General features: G+C 35.0%; 1 protein-coding gene across 19 annotated transcripts in view; it reads left to right on the forward strand.

Moving 5' to 3' along the window:
- ZMYM2 (zinc finger MYM-type containing 2) overlaps positions 1–19,885 on the forward strand; it is a 105,311-nt gene that overhangs the window by 31,294 nt on the left and 54,132 nt on the right. For 11 of the 19 annotated variants that reach the window (XM_072719780.1, XM_072719788.1, XM_072719781.1 and 8 more), the window contains 4 exons: positions 5,273–5,558; positions 7,519–7,684; positions 8,468–8,680; positions 19,348–19,419. In XM_072719780.1, the coding sequence (XP_072575881.1) occupies positions 5,273–5,558; positions 7,519–7,684; positions 8,468–8,680; positions 19,348–19,419 (737 nt within the window). The remainder of the gene's footprint in view (positions 1–5,272; positions 5,559–7,518; positions 7,685–8,467; positions 8,681–19,347; positions 19,420–19,885) is intronic. The other 8 variants (XM_072719783.1, XM_072719791.1, XM_072719785.1 and 5 more) reach the window with 1 other exon arrangement.

Here is a 19,885-nt window from a genome sequence, read left to right on the forward strand (position 1 = left end):
CCCATGTCAGGCTCCCTGTATGGAGCTAGCTTCTCCCTCTGCCTATGTCTCTGCCTCTCTCTCTCTGTGTCTCTCATGAATAAATAAATAAAATCTTAAAAAAAAAAAAGTTTGAAATTTTGGCTAATGAGATGTAAAACCATGTATTATGTCTCTGCAGATTATAAGAAAACTAATCGCAGGAATTTTTGTTTAAAGAATTGGAATAAACTTTACATTCAGTACCACTGGTTTCTAACAGTTTGGCATCTTATTTGTCACATGCTTAGTTTTTGCTGATATGTTTTTAGTATTTAGTAGTAATGTGTAAATCGTGAAAAAAGATAAATAGCACAGTTAAGGAGCAATACAGTATTGTATAATAGGTGCATTAGATATGTTTTTACTTTATTTGTGCTAATTTTGATGGCTTATCTGATTTTAATTTTTTTGTAATAGCATTTTATTAGTTTTTAATATTTGAATGTTGGTAAATTTCTGGACTATTTAAAAATTTTTTCTTCAGGCAGCTTTGCTCTGTGAACACATTAAAAAAGAAAGTTATAACAACTCAGGGTTTTTGATGACCATGTCTGTGTTTGTCCCTTTCTCTTTCACCTCTGCCCCTCAACCTTTGTCTTTCTCTCTATATATATATCCTTCTCTCTCTGTTTCTCTCTCATTTTTTCATCATTTTAGGCTCATTAGCAATTTTATCAGCCTAGAAGTGGTGGAAAATAATAAGGAATGACTAAATTTTAAGTAGTGTAGAATGCTATAAAATGTTAGTTATTTTTCCTTTTCTCTTATTTTTTTGATTATGAGAGTAAGGTTTTTTGAAGAATGTTTGGAAAATCTGTAATTAAAAATGAGGGAAAGAAATTCCTGGATAGTATTATAAACAGAAGATTACAATTGTCAGTGCTTTTTGAGTGGCTATCTGTCAGTCTTTTTCCATTGTATTTTAACTTGATTGAAATACAGCTCTGAATAATTTTGCTTTCTGTTTGTTTCCCATTTAACATTACATTGTATTTTCTCATACCATTAACATTTTATACACAAAAGTTTTTTTTTTTTTTTTTAACACAAAAGTTTTAATGGCTGCACAGTGGATGAGGATATACCATTCTCATATTTGGTCTTCATACTGTTTCCCATATTTTGCTGTTATAGGTTTATGATGAACATCTTTGTTCAAACTTTTCATTATTTCTTTAGAGTATATTCCTAGTAGTGAAGTTACTAGGCCAAAGGATATCATTGTCCCTATCCTTCCAAAGATTTTTTTGTTGAAAAAATTTATCTGGTTTATAGTGATTTTGAAAGAAATAGGTTCCTTATTATTTAATTTGGGAAATTTCTCCTGCCTTCCAAGACCCTTTCCCTTATGTGTTTAACTTATATGTGTAGATAGGTCTGGGTTGGGGAGGATGTATCTACTGAGTTTGTATGAGCGTTTTAAAGGTTTAGAAATTATATTGTTGTACTGCCTTCCAGAAACATCTTACCAATTTATACTACCAGCTGTATATATGTTGTAACCTTCGGGTTCATGTAAAAGTTTAAGAAATATGATAATGAAAAAAAAAGAAATATAATGCTCAAATCAATTTCAAAATAGCCGTTTTGTCTTTATGTAATTATAAATATATTAAAAACATAAGAATATGAAGAGGAAAATAATCTCACTATTGAGAGTAGTACATTTAATTCTAACCTGAGGGACGCCTGGGTGGCTCAGCAGTTGAGCACCTGCCTTTGGCCCAGGGCGTGATCCTGGGGTTCCAGGATCGAGTCCCACGTCGGGCTCCTGCATGGAGCCTGCCTCTTTCTGCCTGTGTCTCTGCGCTCGCTCTCTGTCTCCTTGTCTCTCATAAAAACAAACAAAAAAAAAAAAAAAAGAAAGAAAAGAAAAAAAATCTAACCTGAGATCATGGTTTAGGTATAGTTTTGTAAACTCTTTTCTCCAACCACCCCTTTAAATACCTAACAGTAAGTCTTGAATTTTTTGACCATATGAAGTCTGTATGTTTGATTTTATTCTCTTTTTGCCCTGATTCCAGTTTTTACTATTTAAATAACTCTTAAGAATATTCTTATGTGTGTATCTTAGGATCTTATTTCTTTAGGAATATTGCTGAGTCAAAGGAGTATATCATTGTTAAGAATTGTGTTGCTGGGGATACTTGGCTGACTCAGTTGGTGGAGAATGTGACTCTTGATCTTGGGGTTGTGGGTTCGAGCCCATGGGTATAGAGATTATTTTTTAAAAATTTAAAAATCAAAAAATGAATTGTGTTTATTCTAACTGTCATACAAGGGAATGTATATTATCAGAAAAACTCAATAGATACACCATTTGCTCTTTTGTTTTTGAATTAACTCTTGTTTTTATTTGCTGTTTTTATTTGTAATAGGGAGTTATAAAATCTTGGCTATTTATATGGCTCTCAGACTAATTGTGACTTGGGCAAATTAAACTGTTATTCCCTGATATCCTTTGTATAAAATAGAGGATTTAGACAAAACCTCTCTTCCTAAAAGTATTTTGATGTCGGAGGGTGTGAAAATTTGAAAGTGGCAGAAATATAAGAGCTGAAAAATAGATAAAGGGAGACATCATATTATTTATAAAGGGTCTAAAACTAAATTGGAAATAAAGCATGCCAGTTTTTCAAAATCAAGTTACTAGATGCCCTTAAGTTTAAGTAGTTTCTTTAAGTATGTATTCAGATGATAAACCTTTAAAATAGAAAATCCTAAGGACCCAGTATTTGTTTAACAAGAAACTATTTCTTCTAGCATATGTTCAAATAAAATTTTTGATTGGAGGCCCTTCATAATGTGAAATTTTCAGTTAGTGACTATAGTTGACTTTTAAGCATTGCAGGGCTTAGAGGTGCCAGCTACTTACCCCTGCTTACCATGCACTTGAAAATCCATGTATAACTTTTGACTCCCCCAAAACTTAACTACTAGTAGCCTGCTGTTTTTTTGTTTTGTTTTACTAGTAGCCTACTGTTGACCGGAAGCCTTAATAATAAAGTCAACATACATATAATATATATACATATATATACATATATACATGTATGTGTATATAACCATACATGTGTATATACACACATATATATCTATCTATACATATATATGTATATATATACATGTATAATTGTCTATCTATCTATATATATATAGATTTTATTTACTTATTCACGAGAGACACAGAGAGGCAGAGACACAGGCAGAGGGAGAAGCAGGCTCCATGCAGGGAGCCCGATGTGGGACTTGATCCTGGGATCCCGGGATCACGCCCTGAGCCAAAGACAGACACTGTACCGCTGATCCACCCAGGCGTCCCTCAACATATATTTTGTATGACATGTATTATATGCTGAATTCTTACTGTAAAGTAAGTTGGAGGAAAGAAATATTATTATGAAAATCATAAGGAAAAGAAAATACCTTTATAATACTGTACTATGAAAAAAATCTGCATATAAGTAGACTCGTGTAGTTCAAACCCATGTTGTTCAAAGGCCAATTGTATTTTCTTTGTATTTATTAGTATTTTTACCTATTTATTAAAACTGGTCCATTACCTTGATGATAGCAGAATAACAAGATTCCAGAATGCACTCAATTTACTCTATGTATAAAGTACAGTTTTTGTGGGGAGGGATATGGTGGAGCAAGGTAAAATTTCAGTAGCAGTGTTAATGTAGCCCCTGGAAATCATTAGGTTGATAGACTGGGTTGGTGCCAGGAAATCACTCTCCTCAAGATTTTGATAGTATAGAAGTTTTCCTGAGCTTCAGATATATTTGTACTTCCTGTGGAAGGAAAAAAAAAATGTTTTTCCTATAAAGGGCAACTTTTTATGTATGAAAGCTCAAAATTTGGAAGAACTTAGAAAGGAAATAAATTACTAGAGACAGTAAGTAGATACTAGAAATGGTGGTCTGTAAAGTTCCAGAAGGGAAAAAGGTTTTGGTATTGGTAGTGTAGTGAGATGTTTATGCAGTAGTAACTAGTGAAGAAGCTGAAGATTTCCTGCAGTATACCTAAAAAGCTTACTATTAAAGAGAGAAAAGTTAAATTACTTTGCAATCTAATGTTACTGTTACACATATCTTTCAATTCTGTGCTATGATGAAACTTTGCAGTGAGAGAATAATATGATGTTAGATTGGTCACTATATGGTGGGTTATCATTTCTGTGCTACACTTGTATTTGTTTGAAATTATGTGGTCTAGAGGCCATGGAAGTAAACATGGAAAAGTTGTATTTAAAAAGATGTTTTGGGGCAGCCCTGGTGGCTCAGTGTTTTGGCGCTGCCTTCAGCCCAGGGAGTGATCCTGGAGACCCGGGATGGAGTCTCACGTTGGGCTCCCTGCATAGAGCCTGTTTCTCCCTCTGCCTGTGTCTCTGCCTCTCTCTCTCTCTCTCTCTCTCTCTTGCTCTGTGCCTCTCATGAATAAATAAATAAAATCTTAAAAAAAAAAAAGATGTTTTGAAGGGTGCCTGGTTGGCTCAGACGGTTAAGTATGGAACTCTTGATCTCAGCTAAGGACTGATCTCTGGGTTGTGAATTCAAGCACCATGTTGGGCTCCACACTTAAAATATTTTGAATATAACCTTATATAAACTTTATCAGACCTGTACTATATTTGTCAAAGGTTCTAACTGGTCAAGATTTTATTACGTTGATGTAAGTTTTCCTTACTTAATATTTCAGTTTAATAAATAATGGCTAATATCTTTTATTGCTTCCTCTGTTCTAGTCACTCTGATTCATTGCATGTATTTATTGCATATATTATCTTTAATGTTACCATTTGTATGAAGTTGTTATAATTTCCAGTTTAGAAAAGAGTTAGGCACAGTTTATTTATTTATTTAAAGATTTTATTTATTCATGAGAGACACAGAGAGAAAGGCAGAGACATGGAGGGAAGAGCAGGCTCCATGCAGGAAGCCTGATGTGGGACTCCATCCTGGGACTCCAGGATCATGCCCTAGGCCAAAGGCAGATGCTCAACCACCGAGCCACCCAGGCGTCCCAGGCACAGAGTTTAAATTACTTTTGATTCTAGTAGGTGAAGTCTAAATGTCAACCAGGCATTCTTATGCCAAAACCTTGGTTTATACCTCTCTACTGTACTATTGCCTTATTAATATCTAAAATGTGTACTAGTATTAGATGGGAGGTTAAAACTGTTTGATAGCATTTTCAGTGTATATAAATACCTGTTTCATTACTTTTCCTTGTGCATTTTGTTTTTAAGATTCCTGGATTTCCCAGTCAGCTTCATTTCCTCGTAATCAGAAACAACCAGGGGTGGATTCTTTATCACCAGTGGCCTCACTTCCTAAACAAATTTTCCAGCCTTCTGCACAGCAACAACCCACTAAACCAGTTAAAGTCACTTGTGCAAACTGCAAAAAACCTTTACAGAAGGGACAGACAGCTTATCAACGAAAAGGATCAGCTCACCTCTTTTGTTCTACCACCTGCCTTTCCTCCTTCTCTCACAAGCCTGCTCCAAAGAAACTTTGTGTTATGTGTAAAAAGTAAGGTTTTCTTTTCTTTTTTTTATTAAATTGAAGTATAGTTGACACATGGTATTACGTTAGTTTCAGGTGTACAACAGAGGAGTGGTCCAACAAGTCTGTAGGTTATGCTTTGCTCATCACAAATGTAGGTAAGGTTTACCTTTCAACATCATTCCATATGATTAGATATTGGTGGTATATAATTTTAGGGAAATCATGAGTCTAAGAGGTGAATTATGGTGTTTGAAAAATTAGTAAGCTAGTTGTTTAAATCTTAAAGCCAAACTCAAATGTGTAATGGCTTTGGAGGCTTTTCTACCACACCAGGTGGCTTATGGTAAAAGACTTCCTATTGGGCAGACTTTGGGGTTTGTTTATTTCTTTATTTATAAAAGATTTATTGATTTGAGAGAGAGAAAGCACGTGAGCATGCGGGGTGGAGGGGGGTTGTGCAGAGGGAGAGGGAGAGAGAGCATCCTAAGCAGACTTCATGCTGAGTGTGGAGCTGGATTTGAGGCTCACTCCATGAGACCATGACCCTAGCCAAAGTCAAGAGTCAGATACCCAAATGACTGAGCCAGCCAGGTGCTCTGAGGTTGATTTAAGGCCCTTGTAATTTTGTCTGTAACCTCCATTGGACTCCTTGACATTTGTCAAAATGCATACAGCTTATTCACATTACTAATTATTATAATTTAATTTTGGCAAGATAATATTGTTTTGCAGTTTATATATAACTAGTACTATATAAAAATAGGTCAGATTTTGCACTACCTTCATTTTAAGATCATTTTAAATTGGCATGTCTTTAGATTTTATTTATTTATTTTTAAAGATTTTATTTATTTATTTGACAGAGGGAGCAAGCAAGTACAAGCAGGGGAAGTGGCAGAGAGAGAGGGAGAAGCTTGTCCCTCTGCTGAACAGGGAGCGGATTCTGGCTCTGTCCCAGGACCCCTGGGGTCATGACCTGAGCCTAAGGCAGATGCGTAACCAACTGAGCCATCTAGGTGCTCCTGCTCATGGTTTTAAGACTCAGGTACCAGTTTTTTGATAGCCTTGGAGAGAGACAGTTCTCTCTTCTGACAATTTTTAGGTCTGGCTTCCACTAGTTAAAAATAAATGGAATATTGGAGCATCTGGGTGGCTTAGTCAGTTAAGCATCCAACTCACTTTCAGCTTTGGTCTTGGTCTCAGGGTTGTGAGTTCAAGCCCTGCACTGAGATCCATGCTGAGCCTGGAGCCTACCATATTTTGGAGCAGCCTATGTTTGTGACGATATTTTTTAGATATTAGAACTTTGAAAAAGCCTTAGTGTTCTGTATAAATTGAATTCAAATATTGGAACAATCATACAGTTTTTAGATTGCTTTATAGTAGTAGCCTTTTGCATACTGTAACATAGGACCTCAAAATTCAGAATTTTATTGAAGGGAATCGTCACATGTCATCAGTATTGTTTTTTTGATTTCTAATTGCATTTGGAGAGCTGTGTAGAATGGTAGGTAGGGTTGTTTTGGGTTATGGATATGGGGGTGTACTTAAGTTCAGTTATCTTCTCTAGAATATCTGTCATCTCTGTGACCTAGATCTTTCAGACTTTATACTTACGCATGGGAAAGGAATTGACTAGGTATTACAAATTCATACCTCAGGGGATTAGACCTGGACATTAAACTCCTTGTAAGTAATAGCTTTTTAAAAAAGTGTTTCCAATATCTTGAAGCCTTGTTAAGGAGTTTGAAGATAAATGGAGTACTGGCAAAGATTTAATAGTATAAAATACTTTTGCTTTTTAATCTTTTGTATTAAAATTTTATTGCCAAGAGTTTTAAATAGTAAAAGTGATTTCATGGATCTAAATGGTATTTGATTCACATGGTTCAATTTATAGAAATTAGAAATGTTAGTTATTACTCTTATATTTGATTTTTTTTAAAATAGAATTTTGCTTTAAGTTGTCCTGCTTATTTTTCAGAGATATAACTACAATGAAAGGAACCATTGTTGCTCAAGTGGATTCAAGTGAATCCTTCCAGGAATTCTGTAGTACATCTTGTTTGTCTCTCTATGAGGACAAACAGAATCCTACTAAAGGAGCTCTAAATAAATCAAGATGTACAATTTGTGGTAAACTAACAGAGGTTTGTATTTTTGTGCCTTCTCTCTTTAGTTCTAAATAATGGAAATATTCTTAACATTATTTAATAGGATAAACTGATCAGTATATATTTCCTTAAAACAGAGGATATATAAAATTTATCTTATAATAATATCCCATTATGTAATCCCATTGTCACATGGGGAGCATGATTTAGGAAATACTAAAATTTAATATTAGTTGACTTTTTCTTGAGGTTTGGAACATGTAGAGAGAGCCAAAACCATAGTGTTTAAACACATAGGCTGATTACCAAAAGACAACAGACTAGCATGCTTAAGAAGAAGAAGAAGTGGAGAGACTATTTTTTGATAACTTCACATTACTGATATATTAACATGTCTGCATTTGTTTGAAGAAAAACCTGTGTACTCTACATATCATTTGAATTTTTTATAATATTGGTGCTCTCCTCCCTTTCTAGAGCAATGTACTTAATTTTAGTTCCTTTTGGATTGGTTAAAGATTTTTCAATCTGTTTTAGAATTTTATATTAACAGTATCCAACCTGAGTTGTTTCCTATCATTTTTAGATAACTCTAGAGAAGTTTGTAATAATTCACTAGTGGTTCCCCCTCTGCCATACATGTATTTCTTGTGTGTATAAAAATAGTTCAAAGAATAATGAAAGCTGTTTTCTTTCTCTTTGCCTAAATAAGCCTTCCACAGAAAAATCATTGAGTTGTTTTCTTTCTGTTGGAGCACCTTATTATTTAGCTATGTGTGATACTCACTGGTCTTTAAAATTTTGTTTGCTTGTTTTTAGATTCGCCATGAAGTTAGCTTTAAAAATATGACTCATAAGCTGTGCAGTGACCACTGCTTTAATAGATACAGAATGGCTAATGGTTTAATAATGAATTGCTGCGAGCAGTGTGGAGAGTACCTGCCGAGCAAAGGTGCTGGAAACAATGTCCTGGTGATCGATGGTCAGCAGAAAAGATTTTGCTGTCAAAGTTGTGTCAGTGAATACAAACAGGTAATTCATGATCTAATCAGAATTGGCCATTCTTTTGAATATTTTTAAGTTGCCGTAATAGTTTTACTTTAGCAGTGTTTATTAACTAGGTTTATTCTGGAATCTCATTTAATTCCATTATTTTCTTCAACTCTTAGAGTTGACCTAACCCAAATGAATACTGATGTATGTAGATTTTCAGACATTGTGATTTTACATATAATGGTAAATGCTGGCAGAATGATTCCTCTTTTGAAATATTGTTTATGGGTAAAGGAGAAGAGTTCCAAGTACAATTTTTTAAAGCTTAGCTTAGGAATGATTATCTTACTTATATTTCAATGTTAAGGTCTTTTGATTTAGTTTGTTTTTGAATATATACATGTGGTTCAGAAGTAAAGTGTACATAAAAACATACATTCAGAGAAAAGTAGCTCCTGTTTCTTTTGATTTCTTCTCATCTTTTATAGGTATTAGCTTTTCAGTTCTTAATATTTTATGTGTTCTGTTCCTTATGAAAAATTAAGAAAATATGTAATTGTTTCTTAGTTTCTCTTTTGTCTATAGAAAAGAGCATATTGTATGTACTATGCTGCATCTTCCGTTTTTCACTTCATAGTATATCTTGGAAATCATTGTCTATCAAGGACTTTCCTCTTTTTTTTATGGCTGATCAAGTTAAATTTTCAGGAAATTTGTGAGTTATTAAAAAACACTATTAATATCTAGTAGAGTCTAATATCTGTTAATGTTTAAAAGAGTCTAATATCTTGGAAATCATTATCAGTGATATATGGACTTTCCTCCTTTTTTATGACTGCCCAAGTTAAATTTTTAGGAAATTTGTACATTATTAAAAACACACTTTAAAAAATATAGATAGATAAATTTGTATTAGTCTGCTGGGGCTGCCATAACAAAATACCAGACTAGAGGGCTCAAATAACAAGTTTATATTCTCAGTTCTGGAGGCTACAAGTCTAAGATCCCAGTACCTTTCTGGATTGGATTCTCGTGAGGCTGCTCTTTTAGCCTTGTAGATAGCCTTGCTTCTTGTAGTGTCCTCACATGGTCTTTCCTCTTTGCAAAAGGGTGGTTGGTGAAGGGAGGGGAGAAGGGAATATCTGATCTCTTCCTTTTATAAGGATGGACATTAGTCCTGTCTGATAGGACCTCACTTTTAGGACTTACTGACATTAACTGCCTTTGTATAGGCTCAATTCCAAATATAATCTCATTAGGAGTAGGGCTTCAACATAGGAATTTTGGGGGAACAAAATTCAGACCTTAACATTATTGGAAACAAAATAAATACTCAAAACCTATTACTTCTGGGGATCCCTGGGTGGCTCAGTGGTTAAGTGCCTGCCTTTGGCCCAGGGCGCGATCCTGGAGTCCCGGGATCGAGTCCCGCATCGGACTCCTGGCATGGAGCCTGCTTCTCCCTCCTCCTGTGTCTCTGCCTCTCTCTCTCTCTCTCTCTCTCTCTCTATGTCTCTCATAAATAATAATAAAAAAACAAAACAAGAAAAATAAACCTATTACTTCCTAATCATTTTATTGTATTTTAATATTACCTGTGTTTGATGATTAGGTTGCATTTATTATCTTCTGATATATGGAAAGTTTGGTTTAAGAATGCTGGCTTTAGTAAGTTGGTGTGGGTTAAAATTCTGGCCCCACCAATCATCCATCTGTGTCCTGAGCAAATTATTTAACCTCTTTCATGCCTTGCCTTGTTTCCCCTGTGTAAAGTTGTAGAAATAGCAATCCCTGTCTCATAGTGTTATTTAAAAAAATGAAATATAAGCCTTTCTTCTTGATTTTTAAGATCTACTTCAAGAAACGTAACATTACCAGTTCAGCCCCTTTGTGTTCTCTCCCAATTACTAATCTCCTTCTACCTCCTCAGATACACTGTTAGGATGTCTGGGTGGCTCAATTAAGTGCTGACATTCAGGGGCAGCCTGGGTGGTCGGCGGTTTGGCGCCTGCCTTCGGCCCAGGGCCTGATCCTGGAGACCCAGGATCGAGTCCCGCATCGGGCTCCCTGCATGGGGCCTGCTTCTCTCTCTGCCTATGTCTCTCTCTCTTTCCCTGTGTCTTTCATGAGTAAATAAATGAAATCTTAAAAAAAGAAAAAAAAAAGTGCCTACATTCAGCTCAGGTCATGAGTCCTGGGATCAAGACTGAGACAGGCTCCCTGCTGAACTTTCCCTTCCTTACTGCTCATGCTCTCTATCTCTGTATCTTTCTCAAATAAATAAATAAAATCTTAAAAAAAAAAAGAAAACCACTGTCTTTGACTTCTAACATGGTTCGACTTTTTATAAAGTTTATGTGGCATTAATATGTAATGATACCCTGCCATGTTATATATAACTGTGATTGGATGCTTATATAAATTTTTGTTATGTAAAGTTGTAAATTTTATTGTCAAAAAACTTTTTTTTTGAAGATTTTATTTATTTATTCATGGGAGACATGCAGAGAGAGGCAGAGACATAGGCAGAGAGAGAAGTGGGCTCCATGAAGGGAGTCGATGTGGGGCTCAATCCTAGGACTCCAGGATCATGCCCTGGGCCGAAGGCAGGCACTCAACCACTGAGCCACCCAGGTGTCCCTTTTTGTCGAATTTAACAGTTTTATTACTTCTGGATTTTGTTTTATACACTTTCCTTACTCTCAGAGTATAAAGGAATATTTTTCATATTTTCCTTTTAATGTTTGCAAGGCTTCGTTTTAATATTTAAATCTTTAATACATTTAATGGAATTTATTCTGGCATATTGCTGAATTATGGGCAAATATTATCAGTGTTCACATGACTGTCCTTAAGAATCCGCATCCTTAACGATGTCAAAGTATCATAGAACAAGGGATTTCATTTTATTTTTATATCAGTGTTCTTAAGCTTATTCATAAATATTTTATCTTTTTGTTGCTATTTTATTTTTTTAAAATATTTTATTTATTTATTCATTAGACACACACACACACACACACACACACACACACAGTCAGAGACATAGGCAGAAGGAGAAGCAGGCTCCATGCAGGAGGTCCAATGTGGGACTCCAGGATCACACCCTGAGCCAAAGGCAGATGCTCAATCAACTGCTGAGCCACCCAGGTGTCCCTTTTTGTTGCTATTTTAAAGATATTATTTATTTATTTGAGAGAGACTGTGGGTGTGCACTCATATGCATGTGCCCACCAGGAGGGGGAAAGGTAGAGGGGAGGGAGAGGGAAAGGGAGAGAATCCTAAGCAAACTCCACTGGCTTCATCTCACAACTCTGAGAATCATGACCTGAGTAGAAACCAAGAGTCGGGGGATCCCTGGGTGGCGCAGTGGTTTGGTGCCTGCCTTTGGCTCGGGGCGCGATCCTGGAGACCCGGGATCGAATCCCACATCGGGCTCCTGGTGCATGCAGCCTGCTTCTCCCTCTGCCTATGTCTCTGCCTCTCTCTCTCTCTGACTATCATAAAAAAAAAAAAAAAAAAAAAAAAAAGAAACCAAGAGTTGGATGCTTAATTGACTGAGCCACCCAGGCCACACCTGTTGCTATTTTATTTTATTTTAATTTTATTTTATTTCAGTTCATTTATATTTAAAGATTTTATTTTATTTATTTGAGAGATTGTGAGCTAGTGCCCAAGCCGGGACTGGTTCAGAGGGAAAGGGAGAAGCAGACTTTTCCCTGAGCAGGGAGCCAGAATAGGGGCCCAGTCCCAGAACCCTAAGATTATAACCTGAACCAAAGGCAGCTACTTTAACCAACTGAGCCATCAAGACGCACCCCCCCCGCCTTTAAAAAATGTTTCATTCATTTATTCTTGAGAGACACGAGAGAGAGAGACAGAGACAGAGACAGACAGAGATACAGGCAGAGGGAGAAGCAGGCTCCTCCCAGGGAGCCTGACGCAGGACTTGATCTTGGGACTTCAGGATCAGGCCCTGGACCGAAGGCAGGCGCCAAACTGCTGAGCCACCCAGGGATCCCCTCCCTCTGTTGCTATTTTATTTTTAATTTTTATTTATTTATGATAGTCACAGAGAGAGAGAGAGAGAGAGAGAGAGAGGCAGAGACACAGGCAGAGGGAGAAGCAGGTTCCATGCACCGGGAGCCCCACGTGGGATTCGATCCCAGGTCTCCAGGATCGCGCCCTGGGCCAAAGGCAGGCGCTAAACCGCTGCGCCACCCAGGGATCCTCTCTGTTGCTATTTTAAATGAGGTTTTCCATTATTTTATGTGTGTGTATACATATATGTATGCATGTATTTTTTTAAATTGAATTCAAATACCTGCTATCTAAATAATGATTGGTTAATTTTCTTGAATTTGTAACTAAACCATCATACCACCTGCAAATAAAGAATGTTTAGGTCTTTCTTTACATTTCTCATCCCTATTATTATTTTGTCTTGCCTGATGGTTTTTCCAAAAACTCAAGTACGGTTTTAAATAATGGAAATAGTAAATATCTTTGTTTTTCCAGTGGGAATGCCTTTGATGTTTCCTTATTAAATTAGATGCTGGCTTTAGGGTTGAGCTGAATATATTACCATATTAAAGAATTACTGATTGAATTTTGTTTTATTAAGTATTTTATCAAAAATGAGTGTGTTTTAAAGGTCTTCCATTTCTATGGAAGTGATTGATTATTTTTCTCTCTGCTTTTATTCTGTTAATATGTGAGTTATCTTAATGAATTTTGTAGTCGATCCAACCAGTCTTGCATTGCTAGAATTTTAAACCATACCAGGTCATTATTTTAAATATTTAGTTGTCATTGTTTACATTTAGTACTTTCCCAATGGTATTTATTAAGTGACATTGGTCCTTAATTACCCTTTTTTGGGATACATTTAGGTACCCAAAAACGTACCCCATTTAGTGTTATATTTGCTTAAAAAAATGCTCAAGAGCAAAATTAATACCTTTACATCTTAAAACAATAAAAAAACTGAATTAAATATTTAACTCAAAAAGTTGTAAAAAGAAAACAAACTAAAACGAGAAGAAAAGAAATAAAGATAAAAGTAGAAATTAAGGAGTTAGGAAATTAAAACTACCAAAATAATCCAGAATGCTTGTATATAAGTCAGGCCCATGAAAAACTAGACCAAGAGATTAGGGTAAGAGGTTTAGAAATTCCCAGATTACAAAAATAAGAAATGACAAGGTGTATTTATCATCAAAACAGAGGAAATTGAAGAAAATCTTTTAAAAGGGAGTACTTTGTATACAACTTTATATAAAAATGTTGAAAACCAACCCTGATTTTCCGTGAAAGCATAATTTACTTAAATTGACTCAAAGCAGATATAAGGCAGAAAAATTTCCATAGGCGAAATAGAGATAGTTAGCAATGAACTACCCCACAAAGAGAAGTAGAAACAGACTCAAATGTTTCTTTCTTTTCTTTTTTTTTTTTAAGATTTTATTTATTTGAGAGAGAAAACACAAGCTGGTGAGGGGCAGAAGGAAGGGGAGGAGAAGCAGACTTTGTACTGAGCAGGGAGCCTGATGTGGGTCTTGATCCCAGGACCCTGGGATCATGACATGAGCTGAAGGGAGACATTCAACCAGCTGAACCACACAGGTGCCCCAGGAGGGTTTTTTAAAATATATATATATTCTGAATATTAATCCCTCATTTAAGTTTTTTTTTTTTTTTTAAGATTTATTTATTCATTTGAAAGAGAGCAAAAGAGAGAGAAAGAGTGCCAAACCTGAATGTGGGGCACAGGGATTCAGGGAGAGGGAAAGAATGTTCTGAGCAAACTCCACGTCCAGTACAGAGCACAAAGGCCCTCACAGGGCTGGATCTGAGAACCTGGAGTTCACCACCCAAGCCAAAACTAAGAGTGTCAGCCACTTCACTGACTGCACCACCCAGGTGCCCTTGATCCCTTATTTGATACATGGCTGCAGATAATATCTCCCATATATTGGTTGCCTTTTTACTTTCTTGATAATGTCATTTGATATAAAAAAATATGAATGTTAAGAACGTCCAGTTACCCTCTTTTTTTCCTCTATTGATTATGTCTTTGGTACCCTATCTAAGAATTTGTTGCCAAATTAAGATGGCTTATCCCGGTGTTTTCTTTTAGCAGCTTTATGGTTTTATTATTATATTTAGGTGTATGGTCCATTTTGAATTAACTTGTGCTTATGATGAGACAGGCATCCAGCTTAATTCATTTGTATATGGAAATCTAAGTTGTCCCAGCATCATCTATCTGTTGAAGAGAGTATTTTTTACCCATGGAATGGACTTGTATACTTGTCAAATATTAATTGGCTGTAGATGGGTAGTTTTATTTCTGAACTTATTGTGTATTCCATTGGTCTACATGTCTGTTCTAATGCAAGTACCAAACTGTTATGATAACTGTGTCTTAGTAAGTTTTGAAATTAGGAAGTGATTCTTCCAACTTTTTTTAAAGATTGAGTATTCCAATGTTATATGAATTTGAAGATCTCAGCTTTTCCATTTCTCCAGAAAAGGCTATTAAAATTTTGATAGTGATTGCATTGATCTTGTAGATTGCTTTGAGTAGTATTGACACTTCAGCTGTGTTAAATCTTCCTGTTTGTAAATATGGGATGTCTTCCCCATTCATTTAGACCTTTCTTAATTTCTCTCAGCAGTTTGTAGTTTTCAGCATACAAGTCTTCACCTCCTTGGGTATATTTATTTATATTTAGATAATTTATTCTTTGGAACACTATTGTTGATGTAATTACTTTATTAATTTCCTTTTCAGATTGTACATTCCTAGTGTTTAGAAATACAGCTGGTATTTAAGTGTTGATCTTGTACCTGCAACTTTGTTAAATTTATTATTTCTAGTAGCTTTATTGTGGATCCCTTGGGATTTTCTCCATATAGAGTTATATCATCTGCAAATAGCCTTTTATTTCTTTTTCTTAAGTGTTCTGGCTAGAACTTTAAATATTTTGTAGACTAGAAGTGATGAAATTGTGCAGCCATTTTTTGTTTCTGATCTTGGAGGGAAAGCCTTGTGTCTTTGTTCATTCTGATGTTAGCTGTGGGTTGTTCATATATGGCATTAACTATGTTGAGATAGTATTCTATTCTTGTTGAGTTTTATTTTTAATCATAAAAGTGTTGGATCTTGTCAAACTTTCTTTACCATTTGACGTTATCATGTGGTTTTTACTTAGTTCATGTATTTTATTACATTCGTTATCTTCTATTGAACAACTCTTTGCATTACTGGGATAAATCCCACTTGGTTGTGGTATATAATACTTTCAATATGCTGCTGAATGTGGTTAACATTCTAGTTGATATCTCATTTGAGTTTATAACTTAATTAGCATTTAAGAACTCTGCTCCTATATATCCTGCCCCCATTTATGTTGTAATAAATGACATTGTAAACATTGTTAGCATAAATAACAGATTTACAATTATGTTTTGTGCATTTATCCTTAAAATCATGTAGGAAACATAAAGTGGACTTACAAACCAAAAATACAGCAACACTGCATTTTATATTTGTCCATGTAGTTACTTTTACTAAAGATCCTTATTTTATTCTGTGTGAATTACTGTCTAGTTTCCACTTCAGCATAAATCTTTGACTCTCTTTAGCATTTCTTGTAGAGTAGTTCTAGTAGTAAGAACTTCTGTCAGTTTTTTGTATATGTCTTTATTTCTTTTTCATGTTGGATAATAGTTTTGCCAGACGGAGTATTTTTGTTTGAAAGATTTTTTCTTTTATCATTTTATATATGCCATCTTACTACCTTTTGGCTTCCATGGCCTCTGATGAGAAATTGGTGGAAAATCTAATTGAGGATTCTTTGTACTTGATGTTATCAGTAAGATAACATTTGTTGCAGTTAATGAACTGGCATTTAATAGATTTGTTATGTGAAGTCCATACTTTATTCAGATTTCCTTATCTTTTATAATGTCCATTTTCTGTTCCAGGATCCCATCTAGAATACCACATTATATTCAGTAATCATGTCACCTTAGGCTAGTCTTGGTTGTGATATTTCTCAGACTTTTTTTTTTTTGACTTTGTTTGTTTTTGATGACCTTGACGGTTTTTAGGATTTAGGTATATTGTAAGATGCCCCTCTATTGGAATTTTCCTGATTTTTTTAATGATCATTAGGTAGATTGGAGCTATGGGTGTTGAGGAATATTACAGAGGTGTTTACTTTTTATGCTTTTGCCATTTTCATCATGTCACAAGAGTATATCTATCAACATGATTTAAAATGACTGTTGAAGTTGATGTTGATCATTTTGCTGCAGTAGCATTTGTCAGGATTTTCCATTGTAAAGTCTCTACCTCATTTCCATGTTGTGCTCCTTTTTTTTTTTTTCGGAAAGTGAGAGAGCATGTGCCCAGCAAGAGAGGGTGAGGGGCACAGGGAGAGGAAGAGAGAGAAATCTTAAGTAGGCTTCAAACCTTGCACCTGGAGCCTGAGGCAGGGTCCTGAGATTGCAACATGAGCCAAAATCAAGGGTCAGCTCTTAAAATTGAGTGACCCAGGTGCCCTCCCCCCACTTGTATTCTTGAGAATGAAGTTACTGTCACCTTTAGAGTGGAGTATACAGATACTTGGACATTTTCTGCATAAGAAATTTGTCTTTCCTCATACATTTATTAATTTATTTAGTCATTTAATTAATGACTATCCATTAGTAGGTACTCATGGATATTTTATAATCTGGGGCTATACGGGTGGCTCAGCGGTTTAGCGCTGCCTTCAGGGCCTGATCCTGGAGACCTGGGATTGAGTCCCATGTTGGTCTCTCTGCATGGAGCCTGCTTCTTCCTCTGCCTATGTCTCTGATTCTCTCTCTCTTTCTCTCAGGAATAAATGAATAAAATCTTAAATAAAAGATTAATTTGGGGCTATAATAAAATACAGTTTTATTTTCTTGGTCAACATTTTCTTGCTTTGGCTATTGCAAGCACTTTCACTTGGTTCCTCTGTCTTTTGACATACTCTATCCATTGATTTTTAAAAAATATTTGTTACTTTTTTTTTTAAGATTTTGTTTATTTGATAGAGTGCACAAGCCAGGGGGAGCTGGAGAGGGGCTTGCTTGATCCTAGAACCCTTTTTTTCAGTCTTAGGACTTCCATTTAGTTCTTTATATATCTTTATTTTTTTGATGTGAATTTCTATTTTTTTCATTGTTAAGTGTATTTTTATTCTTTGTTGAAGCATTTTTATCATGGCTGCTTTAGAATCTTTGTCATGTAATTCTAAAATCTCTACTTTGTTGTTGTATCTACTGATTGTCTTTCCATTTAAATTGTTTTTCTGAAAAAAAAAATAAATTGTTTTTCTGGGTTTTGATTTAGGATACATGATTTTTTTTTTTTTAAGTGAAACCTGGAAATTTTGGGTATAATGTTATTATATTCTGGATTTCTTTAAACCTTCTTTAGCTAGCTTTATTTGACACTGCTCTGGCAGGGCTAGGAAGGCCTAACCTCAGTATTGCCAGGTGTAGTTTCAAAATCCAGGCTCTCCATTTGGCCTCTGTTGACACCCATTGAGGTGGGAGGAGCTCCTTGTTATTGCTGGATGAGGGTAAGAGTTCTGGCTCCCCTCTGGGCTTTGGATGACTCACACTAACTGGGAGGAGTAGGAGTACCACCTTACTGCTCCCCACATAGCCTCCACTAACCCCAAATGATTCCAATCTAGTGGATATAGGAAATATTCTTTGTACTATCATTAAATAAAGTAAAAATTATATTAAAAGTTTTTTTTATCTTTCATTCTGTGAAATATTATTTTATGTCTAATTTCATATATTGCGTGTTCATAATTTTCCAGTAAATATATGGAAATCCATGAATACATTGTTACTTGATAAGGGGACATATTCAAATCACTACACAAATCACTACATAAGACACTGTAGTCTGGGAGAACTAAAACTGTATGGTGATCTTTTCTTATTCTTACCCCTACCCTCCCCTTTTGACTTTTGTCTCTAACATTTAACTTGGCTGCCATTGTTCTTCATGTCTCCATTGCTGAATTAGTTTCTGGAGCATACTGATGCGGGTACTTAATAATTTAGACCTTGGCAGTGGAGACTGTATAATACTTTACACTTCTTTTTTCAATATTTTATTTTCCATTTTGTTGCATAGTATTTTTAATGGAAAGCAAGAGGGTTTCTGCAGAGTAAAGATGTAAATTCATACTGTGCTGTAAGCTGTCATGTGCTGTAAAAAGAGTTTCAAAAACAGCCCTTTTGCCAATAATGAAAACTACCTGCACAATCTACAAATCACTTAATTTAGAATGTTTTGAGATACCATAGGGTATAATGAGATCTTAGAATATACTGTCATCTAAGAGAAAGAAGTAAAAAAAAAAATTTTTTTTTTTTTGGCTAGGTCTACATAGAGGCAAGTAAGTTTAAGGGTCTGTTTATAATTTGTTTATAATTATTGTTTTATCATGAAATGATTTTTTCCTATAAAATAATTAAAATTATTTAATTATGGCAATAGGGATAGGACAGATAGGCATTTTTAAAAGTTGGAATTGAGTTCGTAAGACACAGACCATTAAGAATCAACTTTTACAGATTACTTGTCTTTCAGTTAAGCAGTGTTTTCATATGTATATATTTTAAAGTCTTTTAAAATATTTTTTTAGGTAGGTAGCCATCCAAGCTTTCTGAAAGAGGTTCGAGACCATATGCAGGACTCTTTCTTAATGCAGCCTGAGGTAAGCAGGAATCTAGCTGTGGTTAAGCCCTTGACAATTTCATGTCTTTATTATGTGAAAAATCATATGCATTTTGAAGTGTATTAAGATTTATGAACTTAAAATATGTCAGGTGATGAATGTGTTCTTATGTTATTATAGGCAATCTTTTTTTCACTAAATTTTACATTTATTGTGGTATGCTTGTTTGCTTTTAGGTATTTGTTAAAAATTATTTTCAGATAAATTTATGCTTAGAACTTGTCTATAATAGACATTTAACTAGGATACAAAGGCTCTCTCCTTTGTGCCTACCTCAAAGATAATAAAAACCCTTTATTTTATAAAAAATTTCAAAATTACATTCCTTAATCCAGATGAATAGATTAGTACCTAAATATGTGAATAATAAATGTATACAATTAATTATCATAACTGTAGTACAGGGAATTTAATATTGACATAATACTGCTATATAATTCATCTA

The sequence above is a fragment of the Vulpes vulpes genome, chromosome 9 (assembly GCF_048418805.1).
Source record: "Vulpes vulpes isolate BD-2025 chromosome 9, VulVul3, whole genome shotgun sequence".
In the NCBI taxonomy this organism is placed as follows: Eukaryota; Metazoa; Chordata; class Mammalia; order Carnivora; family Canidae; genus Vulpes; species Vulpes vulpes.